Below are 24,208 nucleotides of genomic sequence, written 5' to 3'. Positions count from 1 at the left end.
GGTACGTTTTTTTTTATCAATATTTTTCCTTTGCTATTACTGGTAAAAAAAATGTTAATATGAGAAAGTAATGAACGAAATTAGGTGAAATGTTACCTATACTATGTGAATATTTTAACATACGGAAACACTGAAATATCCATATAACGGATATAACGGACTTTTTTTTTGCAAAATCGGTGTTTTTGCAAAATATCCGGTCAATTTGAAAAGAAACCAAAAGAATAGTAATTTTGCAAAATAACCTTAAATGTTGATCATTTTGCAAAATCACCAATAATATTGTCGGTGTATTTGCAAAATCTCCAAACAGGCAAGAGCTACTGTCGGTCAGACCTTTAAACTACCTTGTTCTTCAGTTTAAACACTGTTCAAGACTTGGCGTCATACCACTCTAGATTAGCCAATCCCGAGGCAGTAGCATGGTGGTGAGGTGACCTCCGCAACACCAGGGTAAGCATTCGTGCCTCAGCTGCAGGGCTCTCATCGTGACCAACAGTGGAACAGGAGTGTGACCAACTATGGATGGAAGGAAAGAATATTTTGATTTAGTGCTGCCAAGGAGTGAGAACGAGAGCATTGTTAATCGCCTGGTGGAATTTAAACAACCTGAAGTGAAGAGGATTCAGACGGACTATCGCCTGTTAAACAAGTATGTAGTTATGGCAATACCAGTTGAAGATACCACAGTGCAAAAAGTTACTAAAAAAGGAACGGTGCTTTGATATGTGTGTGTGTGTGTGTGTGCTGAAGATTTGTTTGATACTGCTCGTCCTGCTAATGGGCATGACGTAAGGAATCCCCTTCAAAAAGCAACCAGTGAAAAATATGCAAACATTGCGGGAGCTCAAATTAAGCTGTACCTGTAGTTTTGTGAATAAGAGATTTTGCAAATACACCGATTTCGCAAAAAGCAAAACAAAAATAACGTAACATTTAATCCGCTAGATGGGGGTTTCACACCTAACGGATCCTCGATATAACGGGTATTCTTTTTCATACAGTCCGTTAATAGAGGGTTCAATGTTGTACAGGTGAAGAGAGAGAGAGAGAGGGGCAGAAGACACGTGATAGCCACAACAGACGATATAAAAGATAGGAATAAGAGAAAAGTATTTAGTGGTGTTTTAGAGAAGAGGGAAAGATGAAGGGGGAGAAATAGGAAGGGAAGGAGGAGGAGGAGAAGAAAAAAAGGTAGTTAGTGGAGATTTAGAGAGAAAATCGAAATGAAATTTTAAAACACATATTGATGGAAGCATAGAAGGAGGAACAACAGGGAGACGAGAAGGAGAAGGCGGAGGAGGAGGTACAATAGTAAGTGATGATTCACAAAGAAATGTGGCAGGAGAGTCTTAGAACACATACTGAAGGGGCGCAGCAGAAGGAGAAGGAAGAAGAGCAGGAATTATCGTTATACAGAAGGTTAGGTTAGGTTAGGTTAGCGTTAAGATGGTTAATAAATGATTTAATCAGGAGGGTGTCTTAATCTTCAAGTTTTCCGATGTTGTAAAGGAAGATGATAGAGGAGGAAGAGGAGAACAAGGGAGAGGAAAATGGTGAGGAGGAGGAGGAGGTTTAGTTATTTTAACAAATTTATTGACAAAGCTTGTAGTACAGTTTGCCTGTTCTGAGTAATTCAGTCAGATCTTGACACTGAGGGTGGTATCACTTCTCACTGCCACGCAGGACAGAGGTTCATACACAAAGACTTGTGGGTGATGTCACTGTTCACTGCCATGCAGGACAGAGGTTCATACAGAAAGAAATACATCATATTCATTAGCAGTATATATACTGTAGGTCAGAGTCATGTGGGTGATGTCACTGTTCACTGCCTGGACAGTGGTTCATATACATTGGACGTCATATTCTAATTGAAGACGAATCAGTGTGGGCTAGCAAATTTGGGAGAAACAGCAAGAATGTTCTCAAGCACCTCTGATTCAATGTAGTAATTACATAGTTCATGATACAATAAGCCAGGTGGCCTGAAGTCTTTGATAGTGTCACATTCAATAATATAGTGTTCAAGTGTATGCTTTAAAGGTTTATCACAAAGTTTACATGCTGAGTGTTCCGGTGTGGGTACAGCGTTACTAACTTGCCAGAAGTGTCTGTATCCTAGCCTAATTCTGGCCACGACTACATCACATTGTCTGGTTCTGTCCTTATGCTGGCCATACCGGTACCTCTTGTCACAAAATTTGTCATATTTACTCAAGCTACAACTGCCAGGTCTCTCTGCATTTCTCAGTTCTTCTAGATCAGAGTTCATGATTCTGACTTGAATGTTTTTAAGTACAGCATTGGACAGGCCAAGGTCACGGTCAACATTTTCTTTCTTACATGCTTCATTGGCCACTCCATCAGCACGGTCATGATACCTAATTCCAACGTGGGACGGAATCCACACAATTTCGATACGAGAGTTGTTCTTATTGGCAGTTATCACATTTCTTTTAATATCACATACAACTTTAGACATAGAACCTGATGGGCTGTTCATTGATTTCAAAGCACTTTGAGAGTCACCGAATATCACCCCACCTCCATTTTTTTTAAGGTAGTCTGTAGCTAAGTAGATTCCAGTTAGTTCAGTTTGTGTTGTGCTGGCCCAGTTGTTCAGCCTTTGCTTGTTTGACACTATCATCTCCTTTTCTTTATATATTACAAATGCACAGCCTGTTCTACCTGTGTTTGTCTGCACAGAACCACCAGTAAAAGCATGACATTCACTTGATTTAATACTCTCTATGTGTCTGTTAATAGTTTCTAGTGTGACACATCTCACCACATCGGTGTTTAACATTTGCTTACTACGAACAGGAGTGTAATTAATAGGAATTGATATATCAAGCCAAGGAGGAATGGCATTAATAGGTTCGTCTGGGGTGATTGGGACATTACGTCTCAAGAGATCTGCAACACTTTTATGAAGCCACGCCCCAAAGAAGGTTAGCGAGATAGTCGGGATTACTCTGGCTGATTTTGGGCATTCTAGAATGATGAGCATGGCTTCATTTTTCACTACATCAAGGCTGTTGAGTTGTTTAGGCGGAATAGTCACAAGATGGAGAGCATGATGGTCAACTACTGAACGAATGAAGTGAAGATAGAAAGTACGAGCATAGGTGATGTTAATTCCATAGCTCTTACCAACAAGGGTTCTCAGGGGTTTAATGCTCTGCATTAGTTTGTCACGAAGGTTGCCGACAAAGTTTGCATCATTCACACAAATTCCAAGATATTTATAAGAGCTACATAGTTCCAAGGGCATGCTGTTAATGTTAAAGTCAAGAGGAAGAGGGTGGACAGGACAAGGATTGAGGACCCTCGTCTTGTCAACAGATATTATGAGACCACATTCAACAGTACTCTGAGCAAATACATCCAGCAAGGCTTAGAGCCTGAGCTTAGTTTGTGTCATAATGCATATACCATCAGCATAGCATATTACAGCCTCGTTTGGCTGAACTGGAATGTCAGCAATAAGCTTGTGCATCAGTATATTAAAGAGCATAGGACTTGACACTCTTCCCTTAGGCGTGCCAAGCTAAAATGCTTTCATTCTGGTACTTTTGACTTCCCTAAACAGAACACTGGCATACCTGTTGGACAGATAACCCTTTATCCATGTCAGAAGGTTACCTGGGATGCCAAAATTAGCTAGTTGCTCAAGTATAATGTTTATTAGCTACATCAAAGCCTTCATAGACCTTAAATCATTTAAGGTCTGTGAAGGCTGTTTGTGTCTTATCTTTTGAGTGAACAAGATATTCTGCAAAGCATGTCTGTGTGCTGCGCCCGAGTATGAACCCATACAGATTAGGGGCCAGTTTGCCTTTGACTTGAAATATTAGACGGTTGAGAACAACTCTTTCAAGGACTTTATACATACAGGATGTGTGTGAGAGTACCAATTGGTAGAGAAGGCGGAGGAGGAGGAAGAAGAGGAGAAGGAGGAGGAATAAGAAGGACAGGAGTAGCAATTAGGAGAGAAGAAAAAAGAAGAAGAGATGACAGGGTATAGAGAGATTAAAGCACAATTGGACAAAATATATTAAAATAAATTTGTCTATACCAGTCTGGATAAGGTCTAGCCTGACTCTTTAAGCGCAGTACAGCCTCAATACATGGCTAGGCTGGGCGCTCACATCAACAAACAACACAGTAACCCCCACCCCCACACACACCCCACACACAAACACTCAAGACAGTCACCTCCTTGTTGCACGGTGAGAGAGGGAGAAAAAAAGAGAGAAGGGGGGGTTATGAGGTGCAGAGGAAAGGGGGTGGGAGAGAAGGTGGGAGGAGGACGAAGACGAGGGGAGAGTTAGATACATAATTTCTTGAGATATTTGTTATTCCACTTGCTAACGCATCTCTCTCTCTCTCTCTCTCTCTCACCTCAACCCCCATTCCCCCACACATACAGACAGCCTTCTCACCAGCCAGCAGCAGTGCACCACACGCCTCACCACCACAGGACAGGGTATGTAAGCCGGTTTGGTTTTCCTAGAATTATCAAACATAATAATAATAACAATACTAATAATAATAACAATAATAAACCACCACAATAACAATAATAATGATAATAATAATAATAATAATAATAATAATTGTCATAATTAATTTACGATATGTATGAGTGCAGTGAATATTTTTTTGTGGAGTTATATAATGGTTGTAGTGAAGTTATATTGTGGTTGTAGTGAAGTTACTGTGGTTGTAGTGAAGTTATATTGCTGTTGTAATGAAGTTACTGTGGTTGTAGTGAAATAATTGTGGTTGTAGTGAAGTTATTGTGGTGTAATTGTTAGCCAGTGCAGCTGGCGAGTTGTCCGGTCTTCTCGGACTATTCCTTGACACTGGGTCACACAACTCGTTAATATTACGCTTTACCTTGCACAGGATGACAAGGAGGTGCCCATTAAACTAGCCCCCTCGGGGGCAAATATAATTATTTTTTTTTTGAATATAACTCAGGGTGTGATTGTTGTGTTGGCGACAGCTTCTACACCTTAAGCACTGGGTCACGCAACTCATAAACTTAGGCCTTAAATATGATACATACATACATACATAATATATAGATATATAATGGTTGCCCCTCGTGTAACGAGGATGGCCGGCTCAAAGGCCACCTCGGCGTGAATTTGTTTAAGGTGTAGAAGCTGTCGCCAACACAACAACCACACCCTAAGTTAACGAGCTGCATGACCCAGTGTTTAAGGTGTAGAAGCTGTCGCCAACACAACAACCACACCCTAAGTTAACGAGCTGCATGACCCAGTGTTTAAGGTGTAGAAGCTGTCGCCAACACAACAACAACCCAGCTGCATGACCCAAGCTGTCTAACGAGTTGCATGACCCAGTGTTTAAGGTGTAGAAGCTGTCGAGTTAACGACCCAGTGTTTAAGAAGCTGTCGCCAACACAACAACACCCTAACGAACTGCATGACCCCTAGAAGCTGTCAACAAGAACCACACCCTAAGTTAACGAGCTGCATGACCCAGTGTTTAAGGTGTAGAAGCTGTCGCCAACAACAACCACACCCTAAGTTAACGAGCTGCATGACCCAGTGTTTAAGGTGTAGAAGCTGTCGCCAACACAACAACCACACCCTAAGTTAACGAGCTGCATGACCCAGTGTTTAAGGTGTAGAAGCTGTCGGCAACACATGAACCACATCCTAAGTTAACGAGCTGCATGACCCAGTGTCAAGAATAGTCCGAGAAGACCGGACAACTCGCCAACTGTACTGGCTAATCATTACCCCGGAACACGATCCACAAATTGATTAACACCCAGCTTCGCAATTACTGCTGAGTAGACAGAGGCAAATGGCGTAAAGTAACTTGACCATAGCTTCACCCTGCCTGGGAATCAAACCTGGGTCCGCTCGCTTGCGAGGCGAGCATGCTGACCATTACACCACAGGTCTCCAAATACATACATACATACATACATATTAATATTTAGGAAATAATAACTTAACACCAGCCTTGTCTACAGCACCTGCCTGAGTGGAGTTGTTTCACCATGAGGGGGATAGTGTGGTCTCCCCCCTGGTGCTTGGCCCTGGTTGCTGTCATCTTCCTACCAGTGGCGGTGTCCTTGTTCGATTCCGACCGTGAGCTCGACATCGCAGTGCTGGAAGGTCTTGCTGAGGACTTCTTCTCACCCCACCTAGACTCTGTACATCCTGCAGTCCTTCGCCGGCTCAATGGTTCCTTAGATCCTGTCAACCTCAAGAGAACTCCGTTTGGGGACTCACTCGATGCCCTTCTTTTAGTGCTGAACGAGAAGACTTTCGCCAAGAGACAAGCTAGGTGTCCTGATTGTACCCCTGGAGAAAACTGTCCGCCAGGGTGTCCATCTCCAGGCCCCGTGTCCCCGTATCTCCCATGTCCTTATTGTCCTATGCCCCCTGTTTGCGGCCCTTGCTATCCTGGTATGCCCTGTCCACCTGGATGTCCCCAGACACCGTGTCCCCCGTGCTATCCAGGAGGTCCATGCCCTCTGGGTTGTCGTGCGTCGCCATGTCCAGCTTGCTATCCTGGCTCTCCATGCCCTGCAGGATGTCCAGTAACTCCCTGCCCACCTTGTTATCCTGGTTCGCCGTGCCCACGAGGATGTCCAGCTACGCAATGTCCTCCTTGTTATCCGGGTTACACATGTCCAATTGGATGTCCACAAACACCATGCCCACCTTGTTATCCTGGGAAACCTTGTCCTGTTGGGTGTCCAGTTTCAAGATGTCCCGTGTGTTATCCTGGCCTCCCATGTCCAGAAGGATGTCCAATAAATCCATGTCCGCTTTGCTATCCAGGATCACAATGCCCAGCAGGGTGTCCAGTGACCCCCTGTCCTATTTGTTATCCAGATGATCCATGTCCTGTTGGATGTCCAACTACTTGTCCTCCCTGCTATCCGGGTACCACATGTCCCAGAGGATGTCCACCAACACCATGTCCTCCTTGCCCACCAGGTGCTCTTTGCCCACCTGGGTGTCCGCAAGATTCATGTCCTCCCTGTTACCCTGGACAAAGTTGTCCTGCTGGATGTCCGTTTACTCCATGTCCTATTTGCTACCCCGGGCAAAGATGTCCTGAAGGCTGTCCACAGACACCATGCCCCAAGTGCTATCCTGGGCAGGAATGTCCAATAGGGTGTCGCACGACGCCGTGTCCACGCTGTTTCCCAGGTGAATACTGTCCTCCCGGGTGTGTCCAAGAACAGTGTCCAACTTGTTATCCCGGGGCGAGTTGCCCAGATGGGTGTCCGACAACCCCATGTCCAACTTGCTACCCAGGCGAACTATGTCCCTCAGGATGTCCATTTACTCCGTGTCCTAATTGCTACCCCGGGGATAGATGTCCTTCAGAATGTCCCCGCACTCCATGTCCCATATGTTATCCAGGGACCCCATGTCCTAAGGGATGTCCACAGACACCATGCCCTGCCTGCTATCCAGGACAAGAATGTCCTATAGGATGTCCTCAAATGCCATGTCCAAATTGTTACCCAGGTGATCGATGTCCACCGAGTTGCCCATCGACTCCGTGTCCAAGATGTCGACCTGGTGAATACTGCCCTCCAGGGTGTCCGCCATTCCAATGTCCTACGTGTTTTCCCGGTGAGCAATGTCCACCAGATTGTCCGAGAACTCCATGTCCTTTATGTTATCCTGGCGACCGGTGTCCCCCTACGTGTCCACGTACACCATGTCCTCCATGCTATCCAGATGACGCTTGCCCTCCTAGATGTCCGAGGACACCGTGTCCGACCTGTTATCCTGGAGAAATCTGTCCACGTGGATGTCCAGAAACGCCATGTCCACTTTGTTACAGAAGAGATTCATGCCCCCCAGGATGTCCATTAACGCTGTGTCCAGACTGCTTCCCAGGCCATCGATGTCCCGCTGGGTGTCCAGAAACACCATGTCCAAATTGTTACCCGGGAGAACCGTGTCCTCCTGGATGTCCCCGAAATGTGTGTCCAGAATGTTTCCCTGGAGGTCCCTGCCCACCAGGATGTCCAAGGACACCGTGTCCTCCCTGTTATCCTGGGGAGAGTTGTCCATCCCAGTGTCCACGACGACCATGTCCAAAGTGTTACCCTGGAGAAATTTGTCCTGTAGCATGTCCACTAACGCCGTGTCCTGTTTGTTATCCAGGCCAAAAATGTCCTCCAACTTGCCCTAAAACACCATGTCCGCTTTGCTATCCAGGAAGCCCATGTCCACCAGGATGTTCAACCACACCATGTCCAAAATGTTATATTGGTGGTCAATGTCCGCCAGGATGTCCCAGAACACCATGTCCGACATGCTATCCTGGACAAAGATGTCCAACTGGGTGCCCAGTTATGCCATGTCCAGACTGCTATATGGGGGATAACTGCCCACTGGGTTGTCCAGTTAAGCCGTGCCCATTGTGCTATCCTGGGTCAAGATGTCCTAGTAAATGTCCAGTAACCCCATGTCCGAACTGTTATCCTGGAAGTCGTTGTCCTCCTGGATGCCCACAAACACCTTGTCCTGACTGCTATCCAGGATTCCAATGTCCTGCTGGATGTCCCCAGAAATGGTGTCCTGACTGTTATCCTGGACAGCCATGTCCACCGTTGTGTCCACCGACACCTTGTCCCCGGTGTTACCCTGGACAGCCATGTCCACAGGGGTGTCCACGAAGCCCGTGTCCAATCTGCTATCAAAATGTGACGTGTCCACCTGGATGTCCTGTCTCGCCGTGTCCTAGGTGCTACCCTGGCCAACCGTGTCCACCATCCTGTCCCCCTACCCCTTGTCCTACGTGCTATTTAGGGTCAAGATGTCCACCTGGATGTCCAAGGACGCCGTGTCCGCCATGTGTCCCTGGCCAGCCATGCCCCAAAGGATGCTCCCGAGACCAGAACTGTCCTACCTGCCCAAGAGGACCACCAGGTAACCAAGGACCTCGCGGAGATCGGTTCATTGGTCAACGTGGCCCTCCTGGTGACCCCACACGTGGTCCCAGGGGCCCATCAGGACCACCAGGGCCCCCAGGTTATGGCCAGTGTTTGAAGTGCAAAAAGTGCTGTCCTTCTCGAGACTCCTTGACGAAAGTTCTCAACTTCATGGGCAACGAAACCTGCTGTAGGGTGAGTGCCACAACCTCTTAATAACAGTGCCACAACCTCTTAATAACAGTGCCACAACCTCTTAATAACAGTGCCACAACCTCTTAATAACAGTGCCACAACCTCTTAATAACAGTGCCACAACCTCTTATTAACAGTGCCAGAACCTCTTAATAACAGTGCCATAACCTCTTAATAACAGTGCCACAACCTCTTAATAACAGTGCCATAACCTCTTAATAACAGTGCCATAACCTCTTAATAACAGTGCCATAACCTCTTAATAACAGTGCCATAACCTCTTAATAACAGTGCCACAACCTCTTAATAACAGTGCCACAACCTCTTAATAACAGTGCCACAACCTCTTAATAACAGTGCCACAACCTCTTAATAACAGTGCCACAACCTCTAATAATGGTGCACAACCTCACAACCTCTTAATAACAGTGCCACAACCTCTTAATAACAGTGCCACAACCTCTTAATGACAGTGCCACAAGTGCCACAACCTCTTAATAACAGTGCCACAACCTCTTAATAACAGTGCCACAACCTCTTAATAACAGTGCCACAACCTCTTAATAACAGTGCCACAACCTCTTAATAACAGTGCCACAACCTCTTAATAACAGTGCCATAACCTCTTAATAACAGTGCCACAACCTCTTAATAACAGTGCCACAACCTCTTAATATCAGTACCATAACCTCCATGGTTAACCTAAACTAACGTAACCTAATATTAATGATAATCGCCCAGTAAGGAGATTAACTGCCCATGTCAACTGTCAACTGGTCAATCTGTCAAATACAAATAATGAACTAACAAGAGGGAACTGAAGGTTAGGTGATATATCATATATTAATACACAAGTGATCGTGGGCCCTTCGTACCCGGTGGCGAGTCCGGTGGTACAGTTTACAGAGGGGTGAAAGTTCTAACGCTCGCTCTAAGCTAGCTCACAACCGCCGTCCCGCTGACAGCGTACAGCGACATCGTTTTCCAGATGGTCTTGGTTGTTATAATCATGGTCGTGGTTGTTACAATCATGGTCGTGGTTGTTATAATCATGGTTGTGGTTGTTATAATCATGGTTGTGGTTGTTATAATCATGGTCGTGGTTGTTATAATCATAGTCGTGGTTGTTATAATCATAGTCGTGGTTGTTATAATCATGGTTGTGGTTGTTATAATCATGGTCGTGGTTATTAGGTACTGTAAGTATCTACTGTAGTATACTATAGGAAGGAATAGAATAAAGGTTAGAATAATTAGTTAAAAAAATATTCGCCATAAGGAGAGGTTAAAATCATAAAAAAAAAAATATATTATTATGAATCACCGATGATCATTCCGAGATAAATTATATTATGAAGAGAAGTGACCTTGATTCTGGTTAGATTAGTCACCATCTGCTTAAGTCATCACCTGTGTTAAGTCATCATAGTCATCATCTACGTTAGTCAGTTTTAGGCCCATCTCACATGACTGACCGACCATGGATGTTCTTTCCGCACGAGGGTGTTAGTTTTCAATGCATCTTATTATTTACACTGGTGGATGTAAGACCTCCTACCCTCACTGACGCAGCTATGGTTAATTTGGTGTTATTCTTGTTTATAAATGCCTTCTAATCTGTCTCAAGTCTATCCGTCCTGTCTATTGCCATCCCAACTGTCTGTTCGTCTGCGTGGTGTTTGACTGTGAGCCCGTCTGTACTCTTTGTGTCGTCAAATCTGTCTGTCTTATCCGTTGTTGGCGTGTCTGCCTGTTTGTCTTATGTGAACCAGTCAGTCAGCTGTCTGTCTGTCTGTCTGTATGTATGTGTCTGTTATCTTTGTCTTTCATAAGTCTGTCTATCTGTCTGTCTTTCTGTGTGTCCTTGAATCTGTCTGTATTATGTCTTTTGTTTGTCCACTTCTCTCTCTCTCTCCATTTTTATCCGTACTATCTCTATCTTTATATATATATATCTCTATGTCTCTCCATTACACTACTCATCATATTTAGCACTTTTTCTTCCTTATTAAATAGGTGATTTTAATATGGTATTCTGGGAACTTTAAAAAACACATCCTTCCATTCATACCTCCACCTCTCACTATCCCTCTCTCCCATCTCCTTTCATCTCTCGCCTCTTCAGGATAATGATGTTTCTTCTCCTTCTCTTCTCCCTTTCTATCTTCTCCATGCATTCCTGTTATTATCTTTTTATCTCTTCTCCTTTTCCATGTACTGTACAGTCAGCCACAGGAATAAGTATACAGTACACTGTAGCCTCGTAAGGTCCGAAAATGCTCTGGTAACGTTGAAACTGCACATCTAGACGCATGATGAAACTCAGCTCCCCCCATCTGTTATCTCTAACTATTTTCTTTTTCCTCTTCTTTTTTTCTTCTATTTACTCATCTTCCTTCCTTTACTAATCCAAACAACATTAAAAAAAAGTAGGCTAAGAGAAAAAGTGGGGGGAGGAGGAGGGAGCCGTACGATAACTGCAATCTTCCGGCTGGCAGACAGCGTACAGCGACATCTTTTGCCAGCGTAAATAAGATCGTTAATTAATGCCTTCCTAAAGAAACCATCGACATGGGACCAGGTTATTTTCACTCTACGAATTTTTTGCGATTTTTCCACCAAATTTGATGAAAAACGATTGTGCCGTTTCGGCTGCCCAGAACAGATACACACACGGCTAGTCCTATAGTATATTAGATTTACCTAACACTAGCACATAAATGAATACATTATCTTAATAGTAAAACAATATAAACTGCATATCAACAGAAGTTACTCGGTTATTATTCTTTACGTCCACAATGAAACACAGAATTGTTTTATACTTACGTGTTGCAGGTCTGGCTCAGAGCAGAAGGCCCCGGTGTGTTTAGAGCGATCAGTTCAGAGTTACTGGTCAGGGAAGGCCCGAAGTGGTTGTGATTTGGGGGGAGGGGTAATTTTTTTGTTTTTACCAACTCGCCACTCGGCCTATAAAATTTGACCAACTAATGAGGATTATAAGAAAATTGATCATGCAAACTATACAATGTTCTCTGTTGAATGTTTAATTAATGAAGATTAACATAGAAATTTGATGGATAAAGTAAAATCATTATTCAAATAAAAAGAAATAATGAAAATAAATATATATTTTTATTTACTGCTTGGATAAAATCATCAGCATTAATTTATTCATAGAAATTAAACATAAATTGTAATTCTTCTAGTTTTCTCAAGCTGCCAGTTATCTGCAGTCTTTTGAAGATCTAACTGATCAGTCACGTCATTTTCACAAGCTATGAGCATAAGAATACGCAACCGTTTTTCTGAGGTTTTGTTTCTCAAGGATGTTTTCAAAAGCTTAAGCCTGCTAAAAGACCTTTCATTTTTACCTGAAAACTTTTGCCACCAGAGGAAATAAATGATACTTCCTATGAGCATTCAGTGTACATTCTGCAGCTGAGCAAATGGTTCTTTTTTCTACATCAGGATGCTGCTCCACATATTCAGAAAAATTCATGTTGAACACTTCAAAATCAACTTGGAAAGATTTAGTGTCAGGTATTTCAGAGGGATAGGTTTCTGACATGTTTTTCATGGCTTCAATAAGGCTTTCTGAGTCATATAGTCTGTAACATTAGTATCAAAAACATCCGCAAAATAATTGAATGAAGATTTCAGATTTTCACATTTTGAAGTCAACACAGAAATCATCATATCTAAAACTGCATTCATTTCTTTACACTAATAGGAATACAAATTATACCGAGCACTGGAGTTGGATTACCATAATAGTTTTTTCTTAGGGGGGTAGGGGGGGGGCTGTTTCCTTTAATGGTGAACACTCTTGAACTCTTCTTTTCCACCAACATTATTATTTTTTGCCAAGTTAAGTGCAGCCTCCAGCAAATGTTTCTGAGCCTCATCATCACTTCGTACTGATTGAAGTATTTTCAATGTACTTTTCATAGAGATAAAAGCTCCAGATTCATGTAAATACCCAGTTTGCAACACATCTACATAATATTTTTCATGAACATCAAAGCAACAATAAAATCAAAAGTTTTAATTTTGTAGAGGAGACCATAAGCTTTTGTCCTTATTTCTCAATCATATTTCTTCTTGACATTTCTGATTTCTTCTAAAACTTCACATGTCTCTTCATAAGATTTCCAAAAGGCATATCCACTGACTCTGACCTGGCACTCCATCTTGTCTTGACAGATTTTTTAATTACAATGAACCTTCAATTTGTGCTAACTTTTCCTTAAGAGCTTCATGACGACTGGTGCTACTGCTAAAAAATACATAGCAAGATTCCAGTACATCATGCATATGTATAATTAGTTTACTTGCATTACACCATGTTCAATCACTAAATTAGAGCCATGAGGTAGACAAAGCATGTAAGCGACTGGTCTCTCAAACATAATCAGATTATTTTTTTGAGCACGATTGTATTTTCCAGACATTGTTGCTGTATAGGCTTGAAACCTAATGATATTTGTGTCGATCTTACTTTCTGAAACAGCTTTTCATAGATCACTAATTCACGTTCATAATTCTTTATTTATTTCTTTATCTTACGTCTCTGGCATCATCATAACATAACCAAACACGACCCATTGTTGCCTCTTGCTACGTGTGTGTGTGTGTGTGTGTGTGTGTGTGTGTGTGTGTGTGTGTGTGTGTGTCCTTTCTTGACCATCTCCCTGAATTTTTTAGATCATTGTGACCAACTTCTGGCAACTTGACCAACTCGAGACCACGCCCCCCCAGTCGGGTCATCCCTAGTACTGGTTATATATTAGCATCTAGAGGCCACGGTGGATACATCAATCCAATTCAGCAAAGTCTATCCCTTGCTTCTCGCTAAGTCGTGGGGACTGACTTAGCCTCGCCTGACCCTATTTCAACCACATAAACTCTTCTAATAACCTAACCTGACCTTTTCCAAACCTAAATCACCTGACCTGACCTTATCTCAACGACATAACCTCCCTACCCTTTAAGAACCTGACCTGACCTTGATTCACCCCCTCCCTCCTTCCCCCCTACCCTCCCTAAACTGATTGTATTCCAACCACATGTCCCTTTCAATCTAACAACCTGACCTGATCTCTAATCAAGCTAAGCCTTCTGATGACCTCTGACCTTGATGATTTTTTTTTGTTTATTCACAGAAGCCCCCACCAAGAAGACCCTGTAGATATGATCCAATACAATTAGAGAATCGTCTTGAATCTCTCTTGAATAGATTGCAGCTAACTAAAGAACTTCAAACGAAAGTTCAATCTTACAGTGCTGCTATAAAAGAACTCAATGCCAAGTTTAGAGGTAAGTGGGTTTGGAGTAGAGTTTGTTGTCAGTGATGTTATTGTGTTTTTCTAGGTGGATTTGTAGGTGGGTTTTGGAAGAGGGTTTGAAGTGGGTTTTGGAGGTGGTTTTGAAGATGGGTTTGAGGTGTATTTGAAGGTGGGTTTGAGGTGTATTTGAAGGTGGGTTTAGATATAGTTTTAGAGATGGGTTTGAAGTTATTTTAAGGCGGGTCTTAAGGTAGGTTTTGGAAGTTGGCGTAGAGGCGGGTTTTGAATTTTGTAGTGAATGGGTTTGGAGGTTTCTTGAGGTGGATGTAGATATGTGAGTAAGTGAATTTTTTGAAGGCCATTTTGGAGTCTAAGGTTTGAAGGTGTGTTAATTGGAGGGGATTTATCTGGGAAGTAAAACATTTTGGAGGGTTTCTTAAAATGTTCCTTAATTAGAGGGGATAAATAGAGGAGTCAATTGAGGGGTGTGTTTTGAAGTGTGTTTTGAAGTGTATTTTGAAGTGTGTTTTGGAATGTACTCTGAGGAGGTATGTTTTGAAGTGTGTTTTGAATAAGTTTTTTTGTAGTGTATTTTGAAGAAGTGTGTTTTTGGGGGATATAATTTTAGAGTTAATATATTTTTGGTATTTTTGAGGCAATTTTTGGGAGTTTTGGAGGTAATTGTGGAGGCGTTCAATAAATATCTTGAAGGAATTTAGAAACATCTCTCTTCGACGTCTCTATCTCTCTCAGTTCATTTACTTGTCATAAAAATGTCTATATTTGATTGAATAACATATTTGTTTTATGTGAGTTACAGTAAGATTATTAAAGCAACTAGATATAATAATAATAATAATAATAACACAGTATTCTTAATCACATTACCATTTCAGGGGTAGATTTTGGTGGACCTCCTGGCCCCAATGGAGCAAAGGGACGATCAGGGGTTCAGGGAGAGACCGGCAATAAAGGCACAATTGGGGAGTGTAAGAAATCCAGCCAACAAAACCCCCCCAGTGGACCAGTAGGACCCCCGGGGAGCAAGGGCATCAGGGGACTACCCGGAAGTCAAGGGGTAAGTTATACTCTTGTCTAAGTATAGCTACGTCATCGTTCGTTTACCACAGTGCATTCTGGGAGCCGGGTCAGCAATCTTTGGGTTTTTTTTCCCGTTGATTTATAAGGGATGAGTCGTATAACAGACAGCCATCAGTACTTACTAAAAGTGTTTTTGTTTTATCGATTTATATATTTTTCTCCCGTGGTATATTATTTTTAATTTCTATATCAAATTCTGTTTTGAAAGTATACTCCAATCTTCATTAAATAAATAAATGTAAACAATATCTAAGAAAAAGTAAACACAATTAGTATGATATTTAGGCCTATATAAGGGAATCCTCTTAACCACCATGGTATGACTTGATAAGAACATAAGAATGGAAGAAACTGCAGCGAGCCTATTGGTCCATACTGGGCAGTCCCGTTTACACCCAACCCCTATCGCTAATTTATCCATCCACCCTATGTTTGAAGCTATCCAGCGTATTCGAGTTAATGATAATATTTGGTAACTTGTTCCACTCGTCCACTACTCTATTTCCAACCCAGTGTTTACCTGTCTCGCTCCTAAATCTAAATTTGTTTTCATTTAAAACCATTGTTACGAGTTCGCTCCTGGTTGGATAGTTTGAGAACCTTTGTTATATCACCTTTGTTTAACCCTGACTTCCATTTATACACCTCGATCATATCGCCCCTCACTCTACGTCTCTAATGCCCGGGATTAGTCTTGTCATTCTCCTCTGAATGCTTTCTAGGGATTCTATATCCATTTAGTACGGTAACAAGAACTGAACCGCGTAATCCAAGTGTGGTCTCACAAGCGCAAGATATAGTTTTAGGATAACCTCGCTAGTCTTGTAACTAACACTTCTTTGTATAAACCCAAGTACTTTGTTAACCTTGTTTCGAGCAAATACACATTGTTTACTTGGTTTAAGATTCCTACTTAAAGGTAGTAGGTAGTAGACAGCTACCAAACAGGGAGGTACTACCGCCTGGGAAGATATTGGAAGCATAATGTATTGTCTAATGGTAGACCCTGCTGCCATATGTGACCAAGTCCCAGGTTGCTGATCTGTCTTTCTGCCCCATTTACACACAATTGCAGGGTCTTAATTGTCTCTCTTACTATTGACAACACAACAAATATAGCAGTACTCATTCTTGATCTGTTTCATTCATTCTATTTTATTCTCCGATGTCAGTTGATATTAATATTGAAGAGGACCTTCTCAAATGGGTCCCACTAGTCTACTTTAAGGAAGAATTAGTTATGGAACTTATGTACTTAAGTTATATTTCTAGTTTTATTTCTATAGTTGCTCTGGGAATAAATGCCTTTTTAATGCATATTTTGCCACTTTATTTTGCCTTTTTGCCTGTCTATTTTGAAGTTTTTTAGTGCCTAAACATCCGACTCTTGTAAGGTATAACATATAACCTTACAAGAGACGGGCACGGAGGATGGTAATTTGATGAAGTTACGTGATTATCAATGTTTCTGTTACCCAGCTAATAATAGAAATAATACAAGAGGTCTGTTAACTTATGTTCGGAAAAATGTACCAGTTGAATTGGTAAAAGCTAACAAGCAGAATGGGGTTGAAAGTTTGTGTGTTAAAATCTACATCCAAGGAAGGTCTATATATATTGTTAACATCATCAAAGTTTGGATATTGATGACGTGTTAGTGATGTTAGTGTTATGGTTGGTGATATTAATGCTAGACACGAAGTCCTGGTTACTATAGGACCCAGAAACATTAATGGAAGGAGGTGGTTACAATTCTTGGAGGAGTTTGAGGATATTGAAATATTGGGGAATCATGAGCCTACCCACATACACGGAGGAAGGTTAGATTATCAGTATGTTTTAATACATGTGGAATAAGAGCGAATGGTGACATAGTTAGGGATTTGTTTAGTGATAATTTTGCATTAAGAATTACTATACATATTTACAAAATATAGAAGTTAATTAAGCGGAAAAGATATTTGTTGCCGGAAGACCAAAAACAGGAGCTGATCACTACTGTACAGGATTGGTAGACAGATTATGAACCAAAGGATGTTGATAGTTTTTATGATGATTTATTACATAGTATTGATTCTGGTTTGACGATAAGTGTAGTTATAAAGGAGAAATAAATCATGGGAAACGTAATATGTATGTAAATAACAAAATGGCTCAGGGCTGGAGGAAACTCTTTAGAAAGGTGCAAAGAGAATGGAGTGCAAATACAAATGACAATGAAATCAAGGAGGTACTGAAAGAAACTGTAAGAATGTGTAGTGAAATCAAGTAAGAGGCGCGGAATAAATACTGGGCAGACTTTTTAGGGAGAATCGCTAAAGGCAAGAGATTGGATGACATATGGAAGGAAGTGAATAAAGTGCGAGGTGTTGGAAGCTGACCCACAGGGCAGGGCCAGTCAACTTAGTAGGGTATAGGCTGGGACTGCTAGTTTTGCCGAATTACCTCCGGGTGTGTAGGCCTCATAACAAAGTAAGAGTAGACTTAGGAGTGAGTTAGTGCAAAGTCGGTGTACACTGGAGGATGATACAGGTGTTCTTATAACGAGAGGCGAGTTATTATATGCGATTAAAAAGGAAAAGTCTACGGCACCCGGTGATAATGGAATAACATATAATGTCCTTAAATGTCTGGCTGGTATTAGAGAAGGGCCTCTGTTAGGCTTGTTTAATATGTCTTATAATGGAGGTTGTATCCCTCTTAAGTGGAAGAAAGCAGTAATCATACCAAGGAACATTGGAGATTTTCGTCCAATATCTTTGACCTCTTGTTTTAGTAAAATGATGGAAAGAATAGTATTAAAAAGGTCGTTGTATAAAGTGGAAAATCTCTTGACGCCCAATTTACATGGATTTATGAAAGGGAGAAGTACTGAAGACTGTGTTGTAAAGTGTTTGAATAACTCCGAGGCTACATGTAGGACTTAGGTAGACTAAAAGGGGCCTTTGATAGGGCAAATAAAGAAGTCATACTTGAGGAACTAATTTATTTAAGGCGTTTCTGGGAAGTTGCTGAAATGGATTGTGGATTACTTGAGTCACAGAGTGGCTAGAGTATGGTCCCCGGGTTGGTACTCAGAAGAAAGAGAGATGGAGTTGGGGACCCCACAGGGAGGTGTACTTAGCCCCACTCATTTTAACATATTGATGACATATTGGCTCGCTACGAATTTCCTGGAGACACACAGGTTATAATATATGCTGATGATATACTTATATAGTGTAAAGGTATGAGAAACATGCAGGAGGCTTTAGATTCACTGAGTACACTTTGTTGTAGAATGGGCATAAATTAACAATGAAAAAATAAATAAATATCAGGTCAGAAATTATGAACAGGATTTATTTTTTAATGGATTAAGGCTAGAAAAAGTTGATGTTTACAAATACCTTGGGATGTACAGTCGGCCACAAGAATAAGTACACACCTGCGGTTTGTGTTTGAGACAAAATATCTGGTAACACTGTCCTGAACAGAACAGACAAAATTACAAAATGACCTGTAGTTTATGTTTTATTCCTACATATATGTTATAAATACATTTGTTGTGAATGTTTTACTGGTGTCTTGTGTTTATATTATAAGTAATATATTGTATCCAATGGTTGTAAACTTGTTGCTGAACGGGATTGCAGTTATCGTACAGCTCCCTCCTCCTCCCCCACTTTTTCTCTTACCCTACTTTTTTTTTACTGATATTTGGATTAGTAAAGGAAGGAAGAGGAGTAAATAGAAGAATAACGAAGGGGAAACAGAAAATAGTTAGAGATAACAGGTGGTAGAGCTGAGTTTCATCATGCGTCTGGATGCACAGTTTCAACGTTACCAGACCATTTTCGGACCTTACAGCTACAGTGTGTATACTTATTCCTGTAGTCGACTGTACTATCGTGGACAAAAGTTCGCTCCTTATAGTCAAACTGAGACACGGGGAATGAGTCTCCGAACTGACTTACCCTGATTGTTATCTGGTGTGGGTGTGCTGTGCGGGTCGATACTGCTTCAGTTTTGGGAAAGAGCGAATTTTTGTCCACGATAGTACATACTGTAAATCCAACAGTAGAGTACGTGAAGAACGTTTAAGACCTTCAAGAGCTTTGGCATGGAAGGTAAATAGCGCAGGTATTATTATTTTAAGGATGGGTTATATCAGTACTATTGACTATGCAGCTCCCATCCTTATAATGTATAGTAAGAAACTTATATAAAAGCTTGAAGTGATACAAAACGAGGCCATGAGACTCGTTTTAGGTTGTCAATAGAACACTAGAATTGAAATAATGAGAATGGAGTTACATCTACCAAGTATAGAACATAAAGTAAAGGATCTTGCTGTTGCCGCTACTCTTAGGACCATTAGGAGAGGAGGAGATCATAGGTTGTCCCGTACAATAATGTGTTTAAATGAAAGAACAGATCTTGGCAATGTGTCCAAGTATGCAAGGCTACTGTATAATATTATGATGGAGTAGATAAATATTGGATTTCATTACAAACTTATTTATGGTTTAGTCCATGGCAGAAAGGATGCATTAGAGTAGATATTTTACAGCTTGAGGGGGAAAAAAGAAGATTGGATCCCAGTTATTTAAGAAATGTCTTTTTAGAGAAAATAAATAGTATTACCAGGCGAAACACTGTACATATTGTGATGGATCAGTATTAAGTAACAGTTAAGCGGGTTGTGGTGTTTTTATAAGGGAATATTTTATCAATGAGTGTTATGCAGATGAAACAGTTTGTAAAAGAATTAGTAACAACACCTCATCCATGCTGGCTGAACTACACGTAATTTGGAAAGGACTTCAGGTTGCTATAGAGAAATGTAAAGAAACATATTTTTCTGTTGATAGTAAAAGTGCATTGGAAGCTTTGGAGAGTAAAATCCATGTAACTTTCATATTGTTAATATCTGTAACTGACTGGTCATAGTAATGCAAGAAATGGAATGCACTGTGTAGTTTGTATTGATCCATCACATGTGGGGGAGTCATTTAAATGAAATGGCTGACAAATTGGCCAAAAAAGCTGCAGAAAAAATTTATATAGGTATTGTTAACAATGTATTAGAACGATAAAGAGGGAAATTAAAAGCAAAAGAGAGGAATGGGAAAAAGTAAGAGAAGTGATTGCCATATGTAGCGAGAGTTTCCAGCACTATTTATATGTTCTACAAAACACTAATGTAACTTACGGGACTAACTTACCATCTGTTGATACTGTTATAATGAGACTAAGATTGGGATACAAATATTACTGGAGGGTCGGGTCAACTGTGTCATCTGAGGGATACACATACACTACAACATTATGTATTAGGATGTGAAAAATCCAACCATACAGGAACAGTGAGATTACTACTTTAGAGAAACAAGTTTATTGGATGATTAATAATGGAAAGATTAAAATAATCCTGTAATGTATAAAAATTTGCCCCAAGGAAATAACGTTTATCTCTGTGTATGATAACATTATCTGTTATTTTAATGTAGTACAGAGTTCATGTCACAATGAACTATTTCAGTGATGTAAAAATAATTAATGTATTAACATTTATTACTTCTTGTAAGCCCCAGAAGGGATGACAAAGGTGAGGGCAGGAGTAGTATACTACCCTGACCTTTTGATGTAATAGTTTAATGGTCAATAAAGTATTTCAATTTCATTTCTATTCAAACTAGTTTTCCGACGCTGATTTCCTTGAAGAAAACTCTCTACATATAAACCATCGTCTGGGGTCACCAATTTTGTTATCTTCTATCAACAAACACTTTAAAATCGTCAGAAAATGACATAAATTCCGTCAAACCGAACGAAAATAACTCCGGACGTTACCCAGAATGCATTGTGGTACACGAACGATGATGTAGTTACGGGTTATGTCAGTTACCGATGTTAATAATGCTATTATCTCCTGCAATGGCTGTAATTTAACCTCTTTTCATTTAGGATAATTTGATGTGTGTATTTACGATGACTTGATTTCATAAGCAAAGGACCAGTTCTCAATTCTTCACTCTTTCTCCTCCCCAGTCTTGTGATTGCCGGGGAGACAGGGGTGAGAAGGGCACCCCAGGAGAGAGTAGACGAGGTGACCCAGGTCCCAGCGGCTATAAAGGGCAAAAGGGAAGCCGAGGAGAGAGCACGAAGGAGAAAGACGCTCCCTTCACCACCGCGCCCCCTTCCACCACTGCGCCCCCTTCCTACTCACCCTTCTCCGTTCGTAAAAGACAGTTACGTGCTCTTTCGTCTTCACCATAACCTCCTTGGCCTCCAGCGTAACCTCTTCTTGGCCTCTCTAATGGTTGATCTATTGTGTGACCTCTGTGTATGTGCTCTTCTATCCTGGTCCCTTTAACCTTAACTATTACACTACCTTTATCCTCCATCATGACCATCAGCTCTTGTTAACCACGTATGAGAATGGCATTAATACGGTCATTTTTCAAGTTGATTTAAACAAGTCTTAACACACAAAGTTCACCAGAGAGAGATACTTTATTCTAATTTACCTTATTTCCTTCATTCTATCTTATGTCTCATTTATCTTATTCTTCGTTATTCTTGTTCTCTTTATTACCTCTCTTCATCGTTATTACCTGGACTTTAAAATAGAACGAATATTGACAAGTTTAAATTGATGTTTATTTTGTAATTTTTAAATATAATTGTTGTTAGTATGTACAGTGTTGTGGGTTTGGGCTTACGCAGTGGCATTTTTTTAAATAAATATATATATATATATATTAAGGGATATACCGTATATTGATGTTTAAATATAAATAATAATTTTTTCTCTATATAAATGTTGTTATTACCCTGTAGTGTGTTGTGTAATAATGTATACGTGTGTGACTGTAACATTTTGAATTAATGCATTTTTGTATTGTTTGGAACAGCTTTTGGAGAATTATAAAGAGTAGGGTGACATTAAACTAGAACCCACAGTGCTCCCACACCACACACAGCCCACAGTGCCCCCACACCACACACAGCCCACAGTGCTCCCACACCACACACAGCCCACAGTGCCCCCACACCACACTCCTACACATATTATCATTGGATGGAGAATAATAATTTAATGAAAGTATTTAAGAAAGGTCAGACACAAGGGTAAGTTTTCTTTTATTTCTTCACCTTTTTTTTTGCCATGTAAGAACCGCTGATAAACTTTGTTATTTGATATTCACTTTTTATTATGATGATAACTGTTGATTGTTCCGGCTTCGTTTGTGTGTGTTCTGCGTTGTGTGCAGCTGGTTACCTACCCGTACTCGTATACCCATTACCCATGGTGCTTGAGGCCTCGTGCAAGCTTCACTAATTTGCCTTTGTGTAATGATTTTGTAAATGGTGTCTATATCAGTAGTGATCATGTAACGTGGAAGAGTACGTCCCTGGTAAGTAATTAGTTGTCAGCTTATATTTGGCAACTGGGCGTGTCTAGTCCGGCGTGGAGCTGACCATCGCCACTCACTCCTGGACCAACTGACTGTACAGTACTCACCTGTCATACCGTCTACCTCTCAGTGGACGGATAAGAGGAGGTCTTCGCTCGTGTGCCGCCACTGATCATCTCATAGTTAAGTTGTTATTTGGATGTGTTTAGTGCGGTCCTTGTTGATTGCTGTATTATGTATAATGTGTCATTTGGATTATTAGCTATTTAATTAGTTTAAACGTATTAGTTATTACATAGTATAATGTTATACAATATAGGCATTGTACTGTACTTGTGTTTACCGTATCAGACACTCCCCGCTGTACTTTCGCTTGTTGTGGAACACTTAGCAACACCTAGAATCATGTCTTCCATTACACTATATACCTAATTCTCAGTTGTATACCTTTACTATTATCACTATCATTACACACACACACACACACACTAATACTACTACTAATAGTACTTTGCTGTCACGCGGAATCGAGTATGACGATTATCCAGCTATGATACAATGATATGAGTTATTAAGGATGTCACCTAGGTTGGTGAGCTCTGAGGTGACTAAAGAGGCCGATACGGGACCGGCAGCGTCGATCACACATGTTGCACATGTGGGGGGCGGCAGCGTCTTTCCGGCGTTGGCGCTTGTCTACCTCTTATGCAGTCGGGCTTACTCGAAAGTACTGACACCTGAATTGAATTTAAACAGTTTATTTAGCCATAAAAACACAGATACAGAGTGGATAATAATAACAAAATTAACATGACTGAGCCAGTTGAGAACCTGAGCTATCCTGTAAGCACCTGATATATACTATACATTTATCTCAAGGAAGTATTATGTAACATTTAGTATCATCTGGAGTAGTACAATAGCATGGTGGTAATAAGAACATCTCATAATGTTACTACGGTTATCACTTCAATATTTATTTATTTTATTTATTTATTATTATTATTTATTTAAATTTTTTATTTATATTTTAAGTATATACATAAATTACAGTGGAATTTAAAAACATAAATATAATGGGGGAGCAGTACAACCTGGGTTGTACAGCATTAAGGTTGAACGAGAGGACAGAGCTGTCAGGATTATGTCTAGTTGGCAAATACATTTATTGCAATGGTAATTACTTGTCTATTTACATGATAATTTCCGATAAAACGGTTTTGGTGGTACAATGAAAGCAGGTACTGTAAATATAGTAAGTGTTACAA

The 24,208-nt window shown here is 40.8% G+C and overlaps 1 protein-coding gene across 1 annotated transcript; it reads left to right on the top strand.

Moving 5' to 3' along the window:
• The first annotated feature begins 4,436 nt into the window (after positions 1 to 4,436).
• On the top strand, positions 4,437 to 22,339 carry LOC121862436 (multiple epidermal growth factor-like domains protein 6). Its single transcript, XM_042360736.1, has 5 exons — positions 4,437 to 4,492; positions 6,020 to 9,148; positions 14,314 to 14,467; positions 15,333 to 15,514; positions 21,571 to 22,339. Exons 2-5 carry the CDS (start codon positions 6,047 to 6,049, stop codon positions 21,796 to 21,798), a joined length of 3,666 nt encoding a protein of 1,221 aa, XP_042216670.1. The 5' UTR covers positions 4,437 to 4,492; positions 6,020 to 6,046; the 3' UTR covers positions 21,799 to 22,339.
• The last annotated feature ends 1,869 nt before the right edge of the window (positions 22,340 to 24,208 follow it).

The sequence above is a fragment of the Homarus americanus genome, unplaced genomic scaffold (genome assembly GCF_018991925.1).
Source record: "Homarus americanus isolate GMGI-L3 unplaced genomic scaffold, GMGI_Hamer_2.0 scaffold31037, whole genome shotgun sequence".
In the NCBI taxonomy this organism is placed as follows: domain Eukaryota; kingdom Metazoa; phylum Arthropoda; class Malacostraca; order Decapoda; family Nephropidae; genus Homarus; species Homarus americanus.
This window is presented reverse-complemented; position numbering and strand designations above follow the sequence as displayed.